The 17,247-nt window shown below is 41.4% G+C and overlaps 1 protein-coding gene across 2 annotated transcripts in view; it reads left to right on the top strand.

The window, feature by feature from the left end:
- The window catches only part of DPYSL4 (dihydropyrimidinase like 4), a 186,158-nt gene that overhangs the window by 31,718 nt on the left and 137,193 nt on the right, over positions 1-17,247 (top strand). For both annotated transcript variants that reach the window (XM_085606201.1, XM_085606200.1), the window contains exon 3: positions 4,556-4,740. In XM_085606201.1, coding sequence (XP_085462327.1) covers positions 4,556-4,740 — 185 coding nt within the window. The remainder of the gene's footprint in view (positions 1-4,555; positions 4,741-17,247) is intronic.

Below are 17,247 nucleotides of genomic sequence, written 5' to 3'. Positions count from 1 at the left end.
GCAGCACAGCACAGCAAGATGGCTTGCAGTGCAGCTCTGCCGCTCTGCATCATTATCTTGTAAATATGCCCCTTAGATTGGGAAACAAAGGAACTTTTATCTGTCTGGGCTACTGTTGGTTAAGCGCCATATGAAGTGCTGCTCTGTTACTTACAAAAAAGACAATAGTAGCCCCCCCCACCACTTTGGAAATATGGTGAATAATGTATGGCACAAAATCTTTCATTCAATATTTTGGTTGAGTTCTTTATTCACTGAATCAATTTTGTAAATCAATTTGTTTTCTTTCAAAGAGAGAATTCATCAGAATGATTTCATTATGTTGACATCGAAAGGCATTCAACAATTTGCTGCCTAATCTGACTGGGAGCATGCTATTGTGCAACATAATGGTCTACTAAAGGTGCATTCATCACTTCACATTTAATTAACAGTTTATGTTCTGAATGCGGATTATATGTGACATTTTTCCTGTGTACTGCTTGCCGCATCTGCATTTTCTACAGTAGATGTATATTGATTAAGTTGCTTGCATTATCTGCATATTTAAATGACTGGCATCTTTTACTTGTGAAACATTCAGAATAATCATCACTTTTGTAGTGTCTTGTCAGTGGTTTCAGACCCCAAAGTCCATTGATGGGCAAATATTTAGTGAGCTCACTAAAGACGTTTACAAAAAAAGTTTCAGAGATTTCTTGTTTCGGGAAAGGCAAGCAAATGCAGTTAATCAGAGTAATGCTAGTCATTCCAAAACTATTAGTACATACATGTTGTGATGCAATAGATGGTCTTTCAAAGTGAGAAGAAATTTTGTGTTTTCATACCCAACTCTTTTCTGAGATCGCCTCACCAGTCTGTGGAGAAACCCTATTTTCCTCAATTTCTGACTAAGAACATTGACTTCCATAAAATGATTATGTATTTTGGAAAATGTTCTGTGCAATCAGAAAATCTACCTAAAGCAAAGTTGTTCTTTACATTTTCTCTCATAGTAGATCAAATATTACAAGACAGTGTTTGTCTGTGCGGATTTGTGCCTCAAATTCATATTATATGGCAATATATTGCCACATATTACTTTATTTGCTTAAGGTTTTTTCCTAGCACGAAAGGTCCGCTTGCTAGTTGTGCAAAATAGTCTTCAGAATAGCTATAATTTCCTATTCAGACATCACTAATAACAGCTGAAATATTCTGCTGCCGAAAGTATCACCAAAAACCAACTGTACCTAAACTGAACTTTTGTTGATCATTCCTTCAAATTGAACCCTTCGATAGTAGTCAGAGGAAAGTTTACTAAAAGTTTGGGACAATTTATATAATAAAAAAAAGAAATAAAGCTTTTTGTAAAGTTGGGATTTTTCATCTCTGAAGGACCCCCGGGATAGGGTGCCAAGCCTACCTGAAGAACATACAATAACAGCATCTCCAGTTTAAAATGCGTTTAACATTAAATCAATATAACATAGAAGCCATTTTCATGTTCAACGGGTCTATACAGTTTCTTTTTCCAAAGGTGTCACTGGTGCCTCCTTCTCACATGCCTTCTGCACTCTTTGAAAATAAGGAGGGATGTTCCACATGGTAAGCTTGAAACTTCGTGGAACCTGGACCACCATCTCCTCAGGATTATGAAGAGGCTAAAACCACATAATCAGTAGGGAATAACCAAAAGTCGAGTTTCAGTTTCAGATCTAGAGACACCTCTCACCAGTACTCAGACAAACAAATAGGTTGGGATCTGAAGCAGAAAATAATAAAGTGTTTACTTATATCGGATGTTTTCGCCTTGGAGTTGTCCAAGTTAGAGGTTTTAAAAGGGAAAGCCAGTCTGTGATTGCAATTTAAGCAAATTGATCTTCTTCCTTTTTCAGGGATAAGTCTTCTGCTAAACATATCCCGGTTCCCGTTTCACAATATAGCTGGAGGCTAGTTAACTTATCCTCATTCCATCCTTTATCCAAACTTCATCCAAGGCCAGCTTGTTATTCCCAACAAACACCAAAGAAATTCACCACCTCCCAAGCCCGAACTGTTCTTCCTTTCCTACTTACTACTAGTGGGTGTACCATTCTGAGGTAGGATTCCTGTCCAAAGAAATCTAGTGTTCTGAATTTATTTTCATAGGGGAATGTGACCTGGGAGTGTGGAGAGAAATCCTCACTATGACCTGCATCCTTTCTGTGGTGGATTTTGAAGTCAGGAAGCTGGTTGCCTCATCCCCCAGGAGTTTAAGCGTAAATTGTGATGATAATATGTGAAACACAGAAACCCATATATGCAATGTGAATAATGTTTTAGTAATGACAGTTGATGTGCTTCGAACAGGCATCATTAAAGAAATTAAAACATAGATCAGAAACATAGATAATTAACAACAAATGTTTCCAGTAACTTAAGCATACTGATTAACCTAAATGCAGAAAATCTAGTTTGTAGTATTTTTCTTAAATCTGTTGGATTGTTAAGGTAATCAACTTTGACACGTTTAAAAAAGCACAGTTTTAGTCTGTTTTAGAAAGCTAATCATTTTATCACCCTATTTACTTAAGAACAAGTTAACCAACATTTCCTTCACTCTTGTAGCACATGACTAAATTGTTCAAAACTTGTGTGCAAAAATAGAGATGACTTGCCACACTCACAGTTATAGCAACATTTTAGCAAGTTTTTCTGCATAAATAAAACTGTAAAAGGAAGATAATGAGCATACATTTGGACAATAACTGCCTCCTCTTTGGCTGACCTTTTTACTGTATGCCCCATATTGGTTAATAAAGTGGAGTGTATTCCATGCACTTAGTAACCAGTAGCTTCTCCACAGCTTCAGTCCTCAGGTAAGGTACTAAAAATTTAGGTTTCATTAATAAAACTGTACAAATTCACTGAAAGAAAGCTAAAGTTAAAGTGACATTAACGTTAGGCCTTGTAATAATATATTAACTAGCATTTTAAAACAAAAAATATTGAAAATCACCAGTTTTACTTTACTGAGCAAACTATACCTCACGCCCCACCAGGTCCCCATGTCATCTAATGGAGGCCACAATATTTCTTTCAATGTTGCGATCATCCAATCTGATCTCTCAGTCCAGCAGCAACTGGAAAAAAACAGGCTTGGGCAATCAGAATGCTGTATTTTTTTAAACTTGTGGTCCCACAGGACTCCAGCAGAACAACCATCCAGATCTCTCTATTTTTTGAGCCTTCATTGCTCAAAAATAAATGAACAGATTTACACCAATTTTTTTTCTCTGTATCAGTGTCTAAAATCCCTTTTATAAATTGCAAGGGAAAACGCATTTTGGGAGCTCCCTGTTTTCTTGGCCCCCCGCTTGATGGATCGCTCTGAAGGAGCTGAGGTTAATTAACTTTTTATTTAAAAGTTTTGAGACGATTCGTCAAATAGCATCAAAGTAAGTATCAAAGCAACAAACTCTTTACCTATGGAAATCCTGACCTATTTATTTTTTTTCACTGAAAAAAGCAAAGGTTACAGGGACATTATAGTTAGGCTCAGATTTCACTCGTACAAAACTGGTGAAATTCAGCAGTTATAGTTACCTGAGCTAATTATCACTTACGCTCGAGCAATGCACTGCTTATGACCTCACATATTACATGACTCATGACATGGTCAGTGACATCACAGTTTATTTGCATGGACATCGTATGGTTAAAATGTTATGTGCCCATTAATTGTAAATAGCTAGCCATTTTTTCTGTTATTAAGATTTAAGATATTCAAAATCTTTAATAGGTCTTCAAACTACTCTGAACTCTGCAGGTTTAATCGTGATTCTGGCTATGGTCTGAGCCACAACCTAACTAGCACTCACCCTACTGGGACTCGCATACTGTTGGGAGCCTTCAGGAGCTTAAGAGGAGCTTGGGGTGTGCGCCCCTGCTCAAAATATTGGCTTACATTGACATAACATGCGTAAGTCCAATTGGAGCCTCTTAAAGATTGTGCGTTTTTACCCAGGTTGCCAGCTTGGTTGCTCTTCCACTTCCTATCTCCCTCATGGGGTGTTTTATTCACCAATGGGTAGTATCTCTGCCTTTAAGTAAAAAATAATTACAAAAAAAAGAGTACATGGGGAGGCCACCAATTCACATTTTTGTCTCCCGTTTACTCATGCTACAACATCTCTGCCTGGTTTATGTGGCCATATGGATTACTGGGCCTTCTCTGATTATCCCCCTTTTCTGGAGTACATACACACTACATCCTGAAGCCCCTATGGTTTAGCGAGTGTTGTGTAGCCGCCTATATGTTTTATTTCTTATTACAATTATAATTTTCATATCTGTCACTCACATATCACCTCCTATCACACTGCCAGGCGCTGAATCCCAGAACATAAGTGCACCCCAGTGGCCACATCACACACTTCCTACGAAGGTTCAAAAGATGAACAACTTTCTTCCACCCACACTCCAAGGTGTTGTCTGCTATCCCTGTGGTTTGTCGCCCCACACAGAGGTAGTAAGCACTATACAAATTCTATAATACAATAAAATAATTGAAGGAATCTGGTCATATTTACAGGCAAATTGGAGAAAATCTCATTGTTCCTGGTGGAGTAAAAACTGTTAATGCTAATGGGCTAATGGTTATACCTGGAGGAATTGATGTCCACACTAGACTGCAGATGCCGATCATGGGAATGACTGCTGCTGATGACTTCTTTCAAGGCACCAAAGCTGCCCTTGCAGGTGGAACCACAATGATAAGTAGGTGATTTCCATAACTTTAACAATATCATCTGAATTTACCTTTATATAAGAAATATAAGAAACCTGCATTTAGTTGACAGTTTGTTGGTTGATGGCTGAATACATTACCTACAAAACACCAGTCAATCTATATCTGTGAAGAGAAAGTCACTCACTCGTTTTGAAACTCTTTTGTACTATGAATTCTAAAAGTAATTGCTTATCTCTCTGATTGTTCATTAACTAAATGTATTTATCTCTGCATTTAAATTTGTTTCCTTGGATCCTAATTTGAAGCTTGGAAACATGATTTCTTGTTATCTGTATTCATTTTATATATTAGCCTCTTTGTACCCTGTTTTATTTATTTAATGTGCGTTCAGTGATCATTTTGGTAATTATTTTTACTTGCTATTGTCAACTACTGGTCCTCTCCTCACTGAGTTACATATGAAAGGCTTTCTTCTAATATGATTACTTGTGTGTTATTATCAAATATTTGAATTATACTGGATGACTTTAGTCTTTCTATGAATGGTTTGAATCCTGAGCACAGAATGCCTTTGATGCTTTTGATGAAATCTACTAAACATAAAACATGAGCTCATTGTGTTCTTTGGTGTTGTAAAGACTCAACCTCAGGGGAAATTCTGTCCGAAATAAAAGTACACATTTGGTGAAGTAACAAGACAAGATAGTTAAATGGAGCCACATGTAACTTAAAGAAGCTTTAAAACTTTGCTGAAAAAAGCTTGTTCTTATTTCTGTAACTGAGGTTGTTCACTTCTTCCAATTCATCAGATGATTTTTTAAAACTATATTTTAATATCTCTCTTATCATTAGGTTTTCATTCCAAAGCTTCTCTGTAAAATCTATAGGTTTTTCACAAATATTGCAAATATTTGTGAGTTTCTTTTTGCTTCTAGTAACATTAACCCCTTCTGTGCCACGCCCTTTCCCCCTCCTGTGCCGGGCGTTACATTAGTGGGTGGGGTTCATGACGAGATAGTCTCGTCATGGGCACAGCGCGACCGTGCTCCATGACGAGACTATCTCGTCATGGGCACAGAAGAGGTTAACCCAAGGCTAAACCTGCCTTCTGACAGGTCTTCATACTCTCACCCAGTGTCCAAATAAACACATACCCCCAATTTTGCATCATTTAATTTCATCCTCTTTTCTGACCAGGAGTTGCCAATAATACTTTGAGCTTTTGTCATGTTCTTTTGTAGGAAGCAGTCCCTAAACCTTCTCACGTTGTTTGATTACAGGACTATATCACTACTTCATGCACCAACAAAAATCACAGCTACGGTGATTACCTCACAGCTGTCGCCTTTTTTGGAGATTTGTAACTTATAAACCAGTTGAAGTCAATTTCTGTCCATCTTATAATACAGATTCAGTTTTTACTAGAGTGAAACCTAAAAAAGGGTTCTTAGACAAAGATAGATCAACTGCGCTATGATTCTCAACATAATAGCTAGGCTATCTTATAACATTTGCTAGTTGTTAGTGCCCAACTTTATCAATTCTGAATTATTAATATAACTGTTGTCAGACTACCTTTTTCCAGATAAGTTTTGTCTCTTTTTATTTCATTAATAATATATTGGCAATTTCAAACATAATCACCTAGAAAACAAAGTGGTAGAATTTCAACATTGAGAATTCCAACACTTTATAAGTGACAGTGTGCAAAAACAAATTGTAATACTCCACACTCTTAGAAATTATATAGATGGGGATAATGAAAATAAAGACCCATAAGGGAAAAAACAACAGGGAAATTAAACAAAAATAGATCAAAGGTGGGGTATTCCCATATGGAAAAAATAAAGAAAAAGACAAAATACTAGAGGAAAATAGAAGGAACCAGGGCACAGGTAAAAACACACAAAGGAAATTAAAGCATACACATTGGGAATAGAAATAATTCACAACAATGAAGAGAATGAACCACAACATAGAAGTACATATCTGAAGTAAAACTAATTAGATTTCACAATTTAGACTGTACAATGTACATTCAAATAAGGAGTACCTATTCTGCAGAGAAGTGGATAATCATTTGGCCTTAGTTAACACTCCTTTTGGACATGTCCTAAAAGATGCAAGTTTTTTATTTTCTCATACTAACTGCATACATATATCGTAATCTAAGCCAGAGCTCATTAAACTTTTCCATAGTTAGAGCTACTTCTTATAATTGTAAACAATACTGAATTGTTGCCTAATGTAGGGATGCGATAAGGGTACACATGTGCCACTCGATTTCCAAGTCCTGCCCCAGGGAGCTCGTCAAATTAAAGGCACAAGATTTGGGCAGCAAAAGATTTATCTGTGGAGTCCCAAAGGATCTGTTTTGTCTCTGCTCTTAAGGGAGAGAGAGAGAGCTCTAACACAGAGAGAGAAATGAGAGAACAAGATAAAAAAGAGGTGAGAAAGAAAGGAGAAAAGGAAATACAACGTAGAAAAGAAAGAGAACAAAGACAGCTAAGAAGGAAAGAGTAAAAAACCGAAAGGAGCTAAAGTATATCAGGAAAGAAAGAGAGAGAAGGAAAAGGGAAACAGGAAGAAATAAGAAACTAACAACAAACTGAATGAAGGAAGAGAAGAAATGGAGGCAGAGTAAAGGAGCAAGAGCTAAAAATGAAAGGCAGAAAAAGAAAAAGAAAGAAAAGGAGAGAATGGAAGGAGATAAAAGTGAGAGAAACAAAGAAGGGAAGAAACAGACAACAGGAGAAAATTGTATAAAGCAGTAGGAAAAACAGAGAACAAAAAAAAAAGCATAGAAATAAATAAAGTAAGAGAGAGTGAAAGGAAGACAGGTGGAGATAAAAAGAGGATGACAGAAAGAATGCAAAACTGAAAGAAGAAAGAATGTAGAGAAAGAAATAGAGAAAACAAGAAAGAGAGGAACAAAGAGAGAAAACATTAAAGAGGGGGAAAATATAAAGAAATGGAGAACGAAGGAGAGAAAGCATGGATGGGCATTAAAAGAAAAGGACAAAAAACTATTCTAGAAATGAAGAAAGGGAAAGAAGGAGAGAATAAAAGAAAAGGAAAGAAGGAAACAGACGAAGAAGACTGAAATAAGCAGAGAAAAAAGAGGAACATGGGAGAAATACAGGAAGAAATGAGAACAGAAAGTAAAATGTAGAGAAAAAGCATAGCAAGAAAGAAAGACAGAGAAATACAGATGAACGAATAAGAAAGTGAAAGGTAAAGAAGGAAAGAAAGAATGACATAGAAAGAACAAGATGAAATAAACTGAGAAATAAACCAAAACAAAAGAGATAGTATTTTTTATTTTTTTATTTATTGAGTTTTATATAGCACTGACTAGATCCGGAGTTATCGAAGCGCTTTACATGAGGAAGAAACAATGTTTCGTAACATGGTTACAAAGTTACATCAGTTACTGGAGCGTAGTTACAGGAATTACAAGAGCACAAAAGCATAGCATAAACATGAGGAAAAAAATAGGCAAGGGGAGAGAAGATTAGTGGAGAGAGGGAAGGAAGAGAGGAGGAAGACGGAGAATAATGAAGGGAAGAAGAGGGGAGGGTGTAGGAGGCACAACGGGGAGACAAGGAAAAACAGTGTCCGAATTCCGGCTGGGTAGGTGACGCCCGAGTGGTGAACCAGAGCCAAACTCCTCTAAAGCTGCATGGTACAGCTCCACCAGTCATCGGCCAAAGTTTGCTTTGGCACCGCAGTACATACAGAAAGGTTATAGTTTCCGCCTAGGGGGGGCATAGTCAAAAGTCCCATTGAGCGCTCAGGTCACGGTGTACGGTGCTTTGGTCCCAGCGATAATGGGATACAAAACCCAGGCCTGCGCTATGTGAGACTCCCATGTCGATGTGGACTCTCTCAGAGGGGTCTCTGAGACTCCAGGTCATAAATGTGGGATCCCTCCTCAACAAAGAGAGAAGGAGTGCTTTGGAAAGGAGCCCACTCATGGTGCCCATTATTAGAAAATTGGTGTCAGATGTCCCCAGAGGCAGCCATCTTAGGGTCAGGCACCCACATGCAAGTCAGGGCTCTGTGTTCTATTGGCATGATCCCTGGGGCCGCGTACCCCGGGGAAGGGGGTCTCTCCTCTGTTTTGTGTATTGGTCACTGGTATCGGAGAGCTCTGGGCCTTGCTCTTCGACTTCATCAGTGCTGCATGGGTCACTGGTTAACTGCTTTCTGTTCTTCACCTGCAGCTAGGTGAGCGGGGGTTGGGAGGCGGGGGGCGTCGGGTTCCTCCGCTGACAATCTATTGCCGTAGGTTAACTGTCAGAGGGTTTCTCCTTTTTATTTTGGCTTTACTTTTTCCCCCCATTTTTGTCCTTTAACCCCCCGTCCTGATACAGTCTCCCACTGGGTACATTTCCTAAGAGAAAAAGAAGAAAAGAAATCAAGAAACACATAAGAAACATTCATTGGAACAGAAGAAGATAAAAGAAAGGAAAGAGTGGTAAAAAGAGAGCCAAAAGGGAGGAGAGAAAAAGGAAAAAAGAAATAAGTAACGAAAGAAAGATTTTTTTCAGTAGAGGATATTCAACAGTGCATTGCACTGTCAGCTTCCAAGTCCTCACAGAAATGGGGGTCTGTTTTAGAGGGCCAGCTTAGCTGGTGGGCAGATGTATAATATCAAACCAGCTGACAGTCAATTATCATGTACAAGCTACTCAGGAGTAGCCTGAGAGCTACTGGGACCTGACAATCTACCTGTTGGAGAAATTGGATCTAAGCAGATATATCTGAAGTTTGCAACAATGCACAAACACTTGCCTTGGAATTGGTTGCTTTTTGATTCCTTTCCCACTTGGTATGCCACTTCTACTGCAACATCAGCAATTGCAATTGGTGGCCATACATCTCTCAGATATCCATTAATCAGTAACAAAGTAACTCATGTGCCCAAATGTTTTTAGAAAATAGTTAATTTAATGCGGGGTAGAGGAGTTGGCCTAACGGCTAGGGCGCTCAACCTCGGACCTGGGGAACTGGGTTCGAGCCTCGGCAATGACGCTGAACATCCTGTGATTCTGGGCAAATCACTTAATCTCCCCAGTGCCAAACAAAAAAAAATTAATGTGTGTCCTCATGTAACGTACTTGGTGCTGTGTAAAGCGCTCTGATACCTGATTGGATTCGGGTCAAGTTTGCGCTATATAAAACTCAGCAAAAAATGTATTTAAAACAAAATGCCTCCATAACAGATATCTGCTGTATCCACAACACATCTTCTTACTGATGGAGGAGTAATTCTTGCTTTCCTCTTGACATAACTCACATTTTCAGCTTCTTAGATTACTGCTATGTGCTCCTAAGAATCGATCAAGTGCCGAGGCCACAAGGAAAGGTAAGGGCTGAGTGCTTAAGCTTTGAGAAATCTGTTGGTTCTGTAGTAAATATACACTGTGGAAGTTATAACATATTTTATTGGAAAGATGCATATAATTGAAAAGTTACACCAAAACTGTGTTCAATGCATTACAAATAGTAAATGAGAGCCTTCACTTTTCCAAATTTTTGAAACTTTTAAAATAACACAGGGCACAAACTTTCTGAAAACCTTGTGTAGAGTCAAATAGCTAAGCAATCCTTGCAGGAGATTTCACAGTCTTAAGAGATGTAGTTGGAATCTTAATTTCACCACATTCAATAGGATCATCAATCTTTCAGGAGTTTTCTTGATGGAGAGCTGGAAACATGCATTCAATGTCTCAGCTGAAGTCTCTGGTATATAATTTGCTGCAATGAAAGTAAAGTGTGTCATTAATAAAGTCTTTCATCATAAGTATTGTCCCTAGATCTTCAACAATAGAACAAACCTTTCTGGAAGTCCCTATATTTTAACCTCAATGCATCAACTTTCCACTTCTGTCACCCTGTTCGTAAAAGGTTTGCCGGTTTAAAAATATATGAATTTTATCTTGAATAGCCAACAATTTTATAAATTACAGCCCACATCAAATAAGGTCTTAAGGTTTTCAATTTTTTCTAATCTCCCTATTTCCATCCTGCATAATTTATTTTTATGAATAGAAGAAATAATAGTATAATTGCATTAAGAGGATTGACATTATAGCATCCTGCAAAACAAACATATCATACACTGTGCCCTTCTGACAAGCATATAATCAAATATTTAATTCTTCCTTTATTCTAGCTTTAAAAAATGACAATAAAAAAGAAGGATCTAAAGTGTCAGATTTTCCCTGTAGATTAGAAATCAAGTATTCATATGGACATTTCAACATCTGCATTACCAGAGATCACATTCTCTCCAATTCTATAGTCAGTTATTGCATCCAACATCTTACTGCCAGCTTAAAACCTGTATTACGATTAGAAAAAGTATAGCCTATTAAAGGTGGATGTCGTCTCTGCCAAAAATCAACTAAATCAAAAGTGATTATAATATATTTAATGCACCCACCAGATTATCATGGTGGTTGTATGTTAATATTGTTACATGCTATTGTCTATCTAATCCATATTTAAGTATCCTCCTGTCATCAAATTCCTTCCTTGAATTTCTGATAGCAATCACATCAATTTGTTTAAAAAAGGGTCAGAGTCATAACATGGAGACATATGTTATCCAATGCTATAGGAAAATGATTAGTTACACAATAAATGACTAAAGTTAATCTTCATCATCTCTAATACTTTAAAAATAATACCAGAAAAGTATATCTCAATCAGAATGAATACCCCATCTGCCTTTGTATTTACAGTACAACTAGATATTTGAATATGAAACTACTTATTCACAATATACTATGTGTTTTGTCAAAGTCCTTAATAGGAAGGATATTACATCCATCTTTTTTTCTTTGTCAGTCTTCTTAACACATTTCTTCTGTTTATCCTGCTATTTAATCCTTAAATGTTCAGCAGAAAACATAAAGGGATTTTCAGAATATTTAATAACAGAATATTTAAAAAGCAATGTTTTGCTCAGTTCAACAAAAGATTCAGGGAGCATGAGAGGATGGATCACATTTATAAAACACTTTTAATTACATAAAAGATCTCATCAAAGCAGCTGTTCTCAAATTTCTCAACCACAAAAATCAGAAGCCTAAGCTAGGAAAGATTATTATTTTTTTTTTTTTCCAAAACCTTTATTATTCCATTAAATTGTACACTGCTATTCAGCCAACAACCCGGAGGCAGGCAGCTAGGTTGCGCAGAGGCTCTCCGCCCAGGTCATCCGGTCGTACATTTGAGCAGCATTCCAAGACTATTACGATAAACAATATACAACAAAACTAACAGTGAGCGAGAGTCGAAAGAAAGCGAACAATGACTAGTCGAAATGTCACAACTGCCGCCATTCTGCGACCGCATTGCGCGACGTCTGCTCTAACACCAGACAGCTCCCCCATGTAAAGCGAACCCCAGACTCCAGAGCACTTATATCAGGCGACCCCCCGCGTGCCTCGCACCGCAGTCACACTCCAGCCACGCCATCCCGCCAGACCCACAACCCACCCCCTCTGTCATCTTCCAGCGCGTTCGCCCTCGCCAACCAGTCCACCAGCGGCTGCCATATATCTACGGGCCTTGAGCGCTGTGAAGTCTGGTCCCAGTAGGAAGTCAGTTGCTCCCTACAGTACACCGCCGCTCCTATCCAGGCCATCATTTTCGGCGGAGCCGTTTTCTTCCAGCTTATCGCTATTTGGCGCTTGGCAAGTAACAGTAAAAGGGCCACCAGCCTACGTGAGGCCTTAGGCACATTTCTCACGAATCCCAGGAGGGCCACAAGTGGGTCCAGTTCCATTTCCACTCCTACGATCTGTCCTATGGTGTTGAAGACTGCAACCCAGAATCTGTGTACTGGGCCACACACCCAAACGAGATGATAGAACGTGGCCTCCCCCTCGCCGCATCTCCAACAGCTCGCATCGGCCCGCAGTCCCATTTTACACAGTTGTATGGGCGTGCGGTAGGTCCTGTGTAGATAATTGAAGTGTACCAGCCGCAGTCTATAATTAGGCGATAGGTTTTCAAGTTGGGAACAGCAGTACTCCCACTGTTTCTCCGTAATAGATATACCCGCTTCAGCCTCCCACGAGGACCTGGAGTCCACATGCGCAACAGGTGTTGCGTTTTGAGTAGCCCTATAGATACGTGTAATCAATTTACGCGAGGAGGAATTCGAGAGTATGTCCTCCAAAGCCGCAAGCGTCGGCGGAGCATCTGGAAACATAGGGTACCTGCATTTACAGGCCGACCGCAGCTGATAGTACAGAAGAAGCTCCGAAGCCGTCGGTTCAGGCGCTGTTACCATAGCTTGCGCTGTGAGGAAGGTATCGTCCGGGTATAAGTCTCCCGCCACCCTCAGGCCACAGGCCTGCGCCCGTCGCACCACCGCCGCATCTGTCAATGGACCTAGCAGTGGATTAGCCGCAAGGGGCATACTCGGCGCATATAAGTCCCCAACGCCCGCACGCTTAGCAATGTTCGACCAGGCCCAGCGCACCATTTCAACAGTATCAATGTCCTCCTGGGAGCGTTTGTATCTCTGATACACCGCTGCTCGAAGGGGACAGGGGGCCGCAACGTCCATCTCAATCGCCACGTGGGGCTGGTAAGGAATCGGGTGATGCCAGTAATGCAGGTATTGAGCCTGTGCACTATACGCATACAGCTCAAAGTCCGGGGCCGCGAGGCCCCCCTGGTGGAAGGGGAGTGTGAGGAGGTTCCACGCCACTCTGGGCTGCTTACCCGCCCAGACCAGTTCAATCAAGGCTGAGCGGAGTCGGCGGAAGAATGCCTTCGTGATTGGCACGGGGACGTTTACGAACAAGTAGAGAAATTTAGGCACGACCACCATTTTTACAATAGCTATGCGGCCCGTCAAAGACAGCGGCAGCGCCCTCCATCTCTTCACCTTATTCTCCAGCCATTCCACGGCCACCCCCAAGTTGGCCAGCCATATATCCTGTACCGAGCGGCTCAACTGTATGCCCAAATACTTGACCTCATCCGTGACCCAGTCGATCGTAAATTCCGTGTGGCATTGACTCGTACCATCCGTCAGTGGGAACATTGCCGACTTTGACCAGTTAATATCTATGCCTGTGAGGCCACTGTAGCGTGTCACCTCTCGCATCAGCGGATCAAAATTCTCCGACGGATTCATCATATATATGGTGATGTCGTCGGCATACATAGATATGAGTAGGCCCCGCGACGTGAATCCAATACTGCGCTGAGTGTGATGTTGTCGCAAACGGGCCGCCAGCGGCTCCGTTGCAATGGCAAAGAGCAATGGCGACAACGGGCAATCCTGCCAAGTCCCACAGGTAAGGGAGATCGGGGCAGACGTCTGACCATTTACCCGTACCCTAGCCCGTCGGATCGTTATAAAGTATTCCGATACGCCTGGCAAAGGATGGGCTGAACCCAATGCGAGTAAATAACGTCCGTAGGAATTTCCTCTCCAGGGAATCGAATGTGGAATGTGGCGTCCAGCAATGCAGCCGCGGCCTGCACCTTGGGATCTAAATAATGCAGGAGCCCAAACAATACTCTCAAATTATGGGAAGTTGACCTCCCCATTACAAATCCCGACTGATCGGACAGCGCTATCTGTGGCAGCATATATTTCAAACGGTCGGCGAGTAGTTTCGCGTAAATTTTGGCGTCGAGGTTAATCAGTGAGAGTGGGCGATATGAGTCTGGGCTGATGGGGTCTTTACCAGGTTTAAGCAGCGTGACAATTAAGGCTTCACGCATCGACTGGGGGAGGATGCCCTTTTCCACCGCCTCCTCAAACACTCTGTGCAATCTCGGGACAAGTAGGTCTGCATATTCTTTGTAGAAGGCCGCAGTCAGCCCGTCAGGGCCCGGTGCCTTGCTGAGTGGAAGAGCGGCTATCACCGCTCGAATGTCCTCCTGCGTGAACGGCAAGTCCATATATTGTCTGGCATTGTTACTAAACCACGCTAGGGCTATGGTGTCTAGATAATCGCTTAGGACCGTGTCCTCAGGTGTCACCTTAGAGGTGTACAAGTCCCTGTAGTAATCTGTCATCACTGCCAGTATAGCTGGAGGCTCTCGTACCACGCCACCCCCTGCCCCCTGTAACTCCAGGACATGCTCCGATCCTCGCGGCGCACGCAGCATGTTCGCTAGTGTGCGTCCGGCATGATCACCTTCCCCATACCTCCTGGCTTGAGCATCTTTAGACAAGAACGCAACCTCCCTGTCCGCCTCCTCTTGATACATGGTTAGCTTCGTCCTGAAGTCAGCACGCGCCCTGCAAGATGGGGCCTCTAGCAGCACAGCCTCAAGCTGCGCAAGTTCCGTTTCTAACCTGCTCAATGTATCTCTTATGGATCTCAGCACTCCCGTTTTTAGCGACATGCAGTGCCCTCTCGTCACCGCCTTACAAGCCTCCCAGAGCGTGCCAGGCGAATCCACAGATCCCTCGTTAATTTCGAAGTATTCCTCCAGTCTTTCCCGCAAAGTCTGCTGAAAAACTTGGTCACGCAGCGCCCGGGAGGGGAACCTCCAGCTAAATGGCTGGATGTACTGCGGCGGTGTGGACAGCGTCAAGCATACCGGGGCATGGTCAGAGAGAGATCACGGAAAGTGGGTCACCTCTAACACCGACAAGTGCAAGTCTCTGGACAGCAGCCAGTAGTCCGATCTGGACCAGGCCGCTCTGTGAGCTGTTATGCATGTACCCGCGCGGACCCCGGGGTGCAACGTCCTCCAGGAGTCCACCAGCCCTGCTTCCTGCATAATGTAGCCAAGCGCCTCTGATGCCCTGGGGTGATGTTCTCTGGTTGTGCCCTGCCTATCCATAATATCCGACAGTACCACATTGTAGTCACCCCCCCACAGTATCGCTGCCGGTCCGCAGGCCCGCACCCTGTGCCATAAGTCCTCGTAGAACTCTGGGTTATCGTCATTCGGTATATCCACAAAATGAACAGGGGGGGGCGTAAGGGCGTTTTTTTGAGGGAGGTCCAGCTATGTGTGCCCTAAGAAGATACAACAACAAAAACAAGGCTGTTCCTGACAGGAAGATATGAGAAAGGGGAGGGAAAAATGTGTTCACGGACACTTAAAATACTGGATTTTGAGGCCCTCACACAAACTCAGGGCTATCGTAATTTACGTTACCCCCTTGAATGTATTGCATCATCATCGGGCTGCTCCTGCGTCGAGTCGGCTGGTGCAATACCCGACGGGCTCTTGTTCAAGGAGCACTTTTATGGAGATCTTTTAAATCCAATGAAGCCGGTGGATGCGTGCGTGTGTGGGGCTCTAAAGTGATGTAGATGAAAGATGTGTGGGTATTAAAATAGGGGTCGAAGTACTTACTCAACTAATTTATTAGGAAGTCTTCTCCCCTAGTTAAAAGATTCTGAGGTCTAGTGTTATTAACTCGGAGTTATTAACTAAGTTATATACACTGCCTCAGTTAGGTCGACATGTTTCTCGCTCCATTTAGAGAAGTTCTCTGGCGATTCTTCAGGACCAATAAAAATGTTAGTCTATCTACATCTAAACTAATATTTAAATAAACAGTGTGCAATCTCTGTCACAAAACGGTATTACCTGCAGCTCGGTCTACCTGTGGAGGGATAAAGGCCAAGGAGGTTAAAGAAAGCATTGTATAGTTACTGTTTAAGTACATAAGATATCTCGTGAATCACTGAGTGCTACTGTGGTGAAAGTGCACTCTAAACGTGAACAGTGAAAAGAAACTAAGTGAAGACTAAACCCTGTGAAGTGACTTCTATTATACTCGGTGTTGATAAAAATCATAAATGGACTTACCCTAGCAATTCTTAAGGATATTCCACTGCAGTTCCTGGTAGATGAACGCAAGGAGTTCCTCGCGTTCTGTAATCATATATGAACACTGCTAGAGGAACAGGGGTTGTTTTAAAATTGACAAACTCCAGGGTCATGTTGGCCCCTTCTCTTATTATTGTAGATACATCCTAAGTTCTGTAAAGACGCTTGAGACACTCAAATTATCTGAATAAAAACAATCCTTCTTTTGGTAATAGCGGTTCATTGTTTTGTATGGAGTTACATACATAGAGAAGTGACAATGAACCTAATGTATGGTCAAGGTACTCTCCCTAGTCTAATATTTAAAACATGTATCTGCTGAAATGGCTAATCCGACCTTTGTAACTGGGTCGCTGTTTGCTGCGATTAGACTCATAAACCCACCAAGGTTGGAGCACTATCTGAACTATGCAAGGATCTTATTAGAGACTAGCTCTTATAAACAATGTTGGTTATTGTTTGAGTTCACTGATCAATGTCCATTTGAGTGTGGAATCTAAAAGTTACAAAGTGGTGGTGATGGATGTACCACTCGCGTTATCATTAACGCTAATGTTGTTGACTCTATAAGTTCTCTTAGTCAATGCGGTTACCCTGAGATAACTATCAAAAACAATTTGTGGTCAACGTGAGCGATCAGTTAACGTCCTCTTGAATGCTTGTCCCTAATTCTATAGGGTACCCGTTTGGTTGTT

Source organism: Triturus cristatus, chromosome 1_2, assembly GCF_964204655.1.
Source record: "Triturus cristatus chromosome 1_2, aTriCri1.1, whole genome shotgun sequence".
NCBI lineage: Eukaryota > Metazoa > Chordata > Amphibia > Caudata > Salamandridae > Triturus > Triturus cristatus.
Note: the sequence above shows the minus strand (reverse complement) of the source record. Positions and strands in the feature narration are given on the sequence as shown.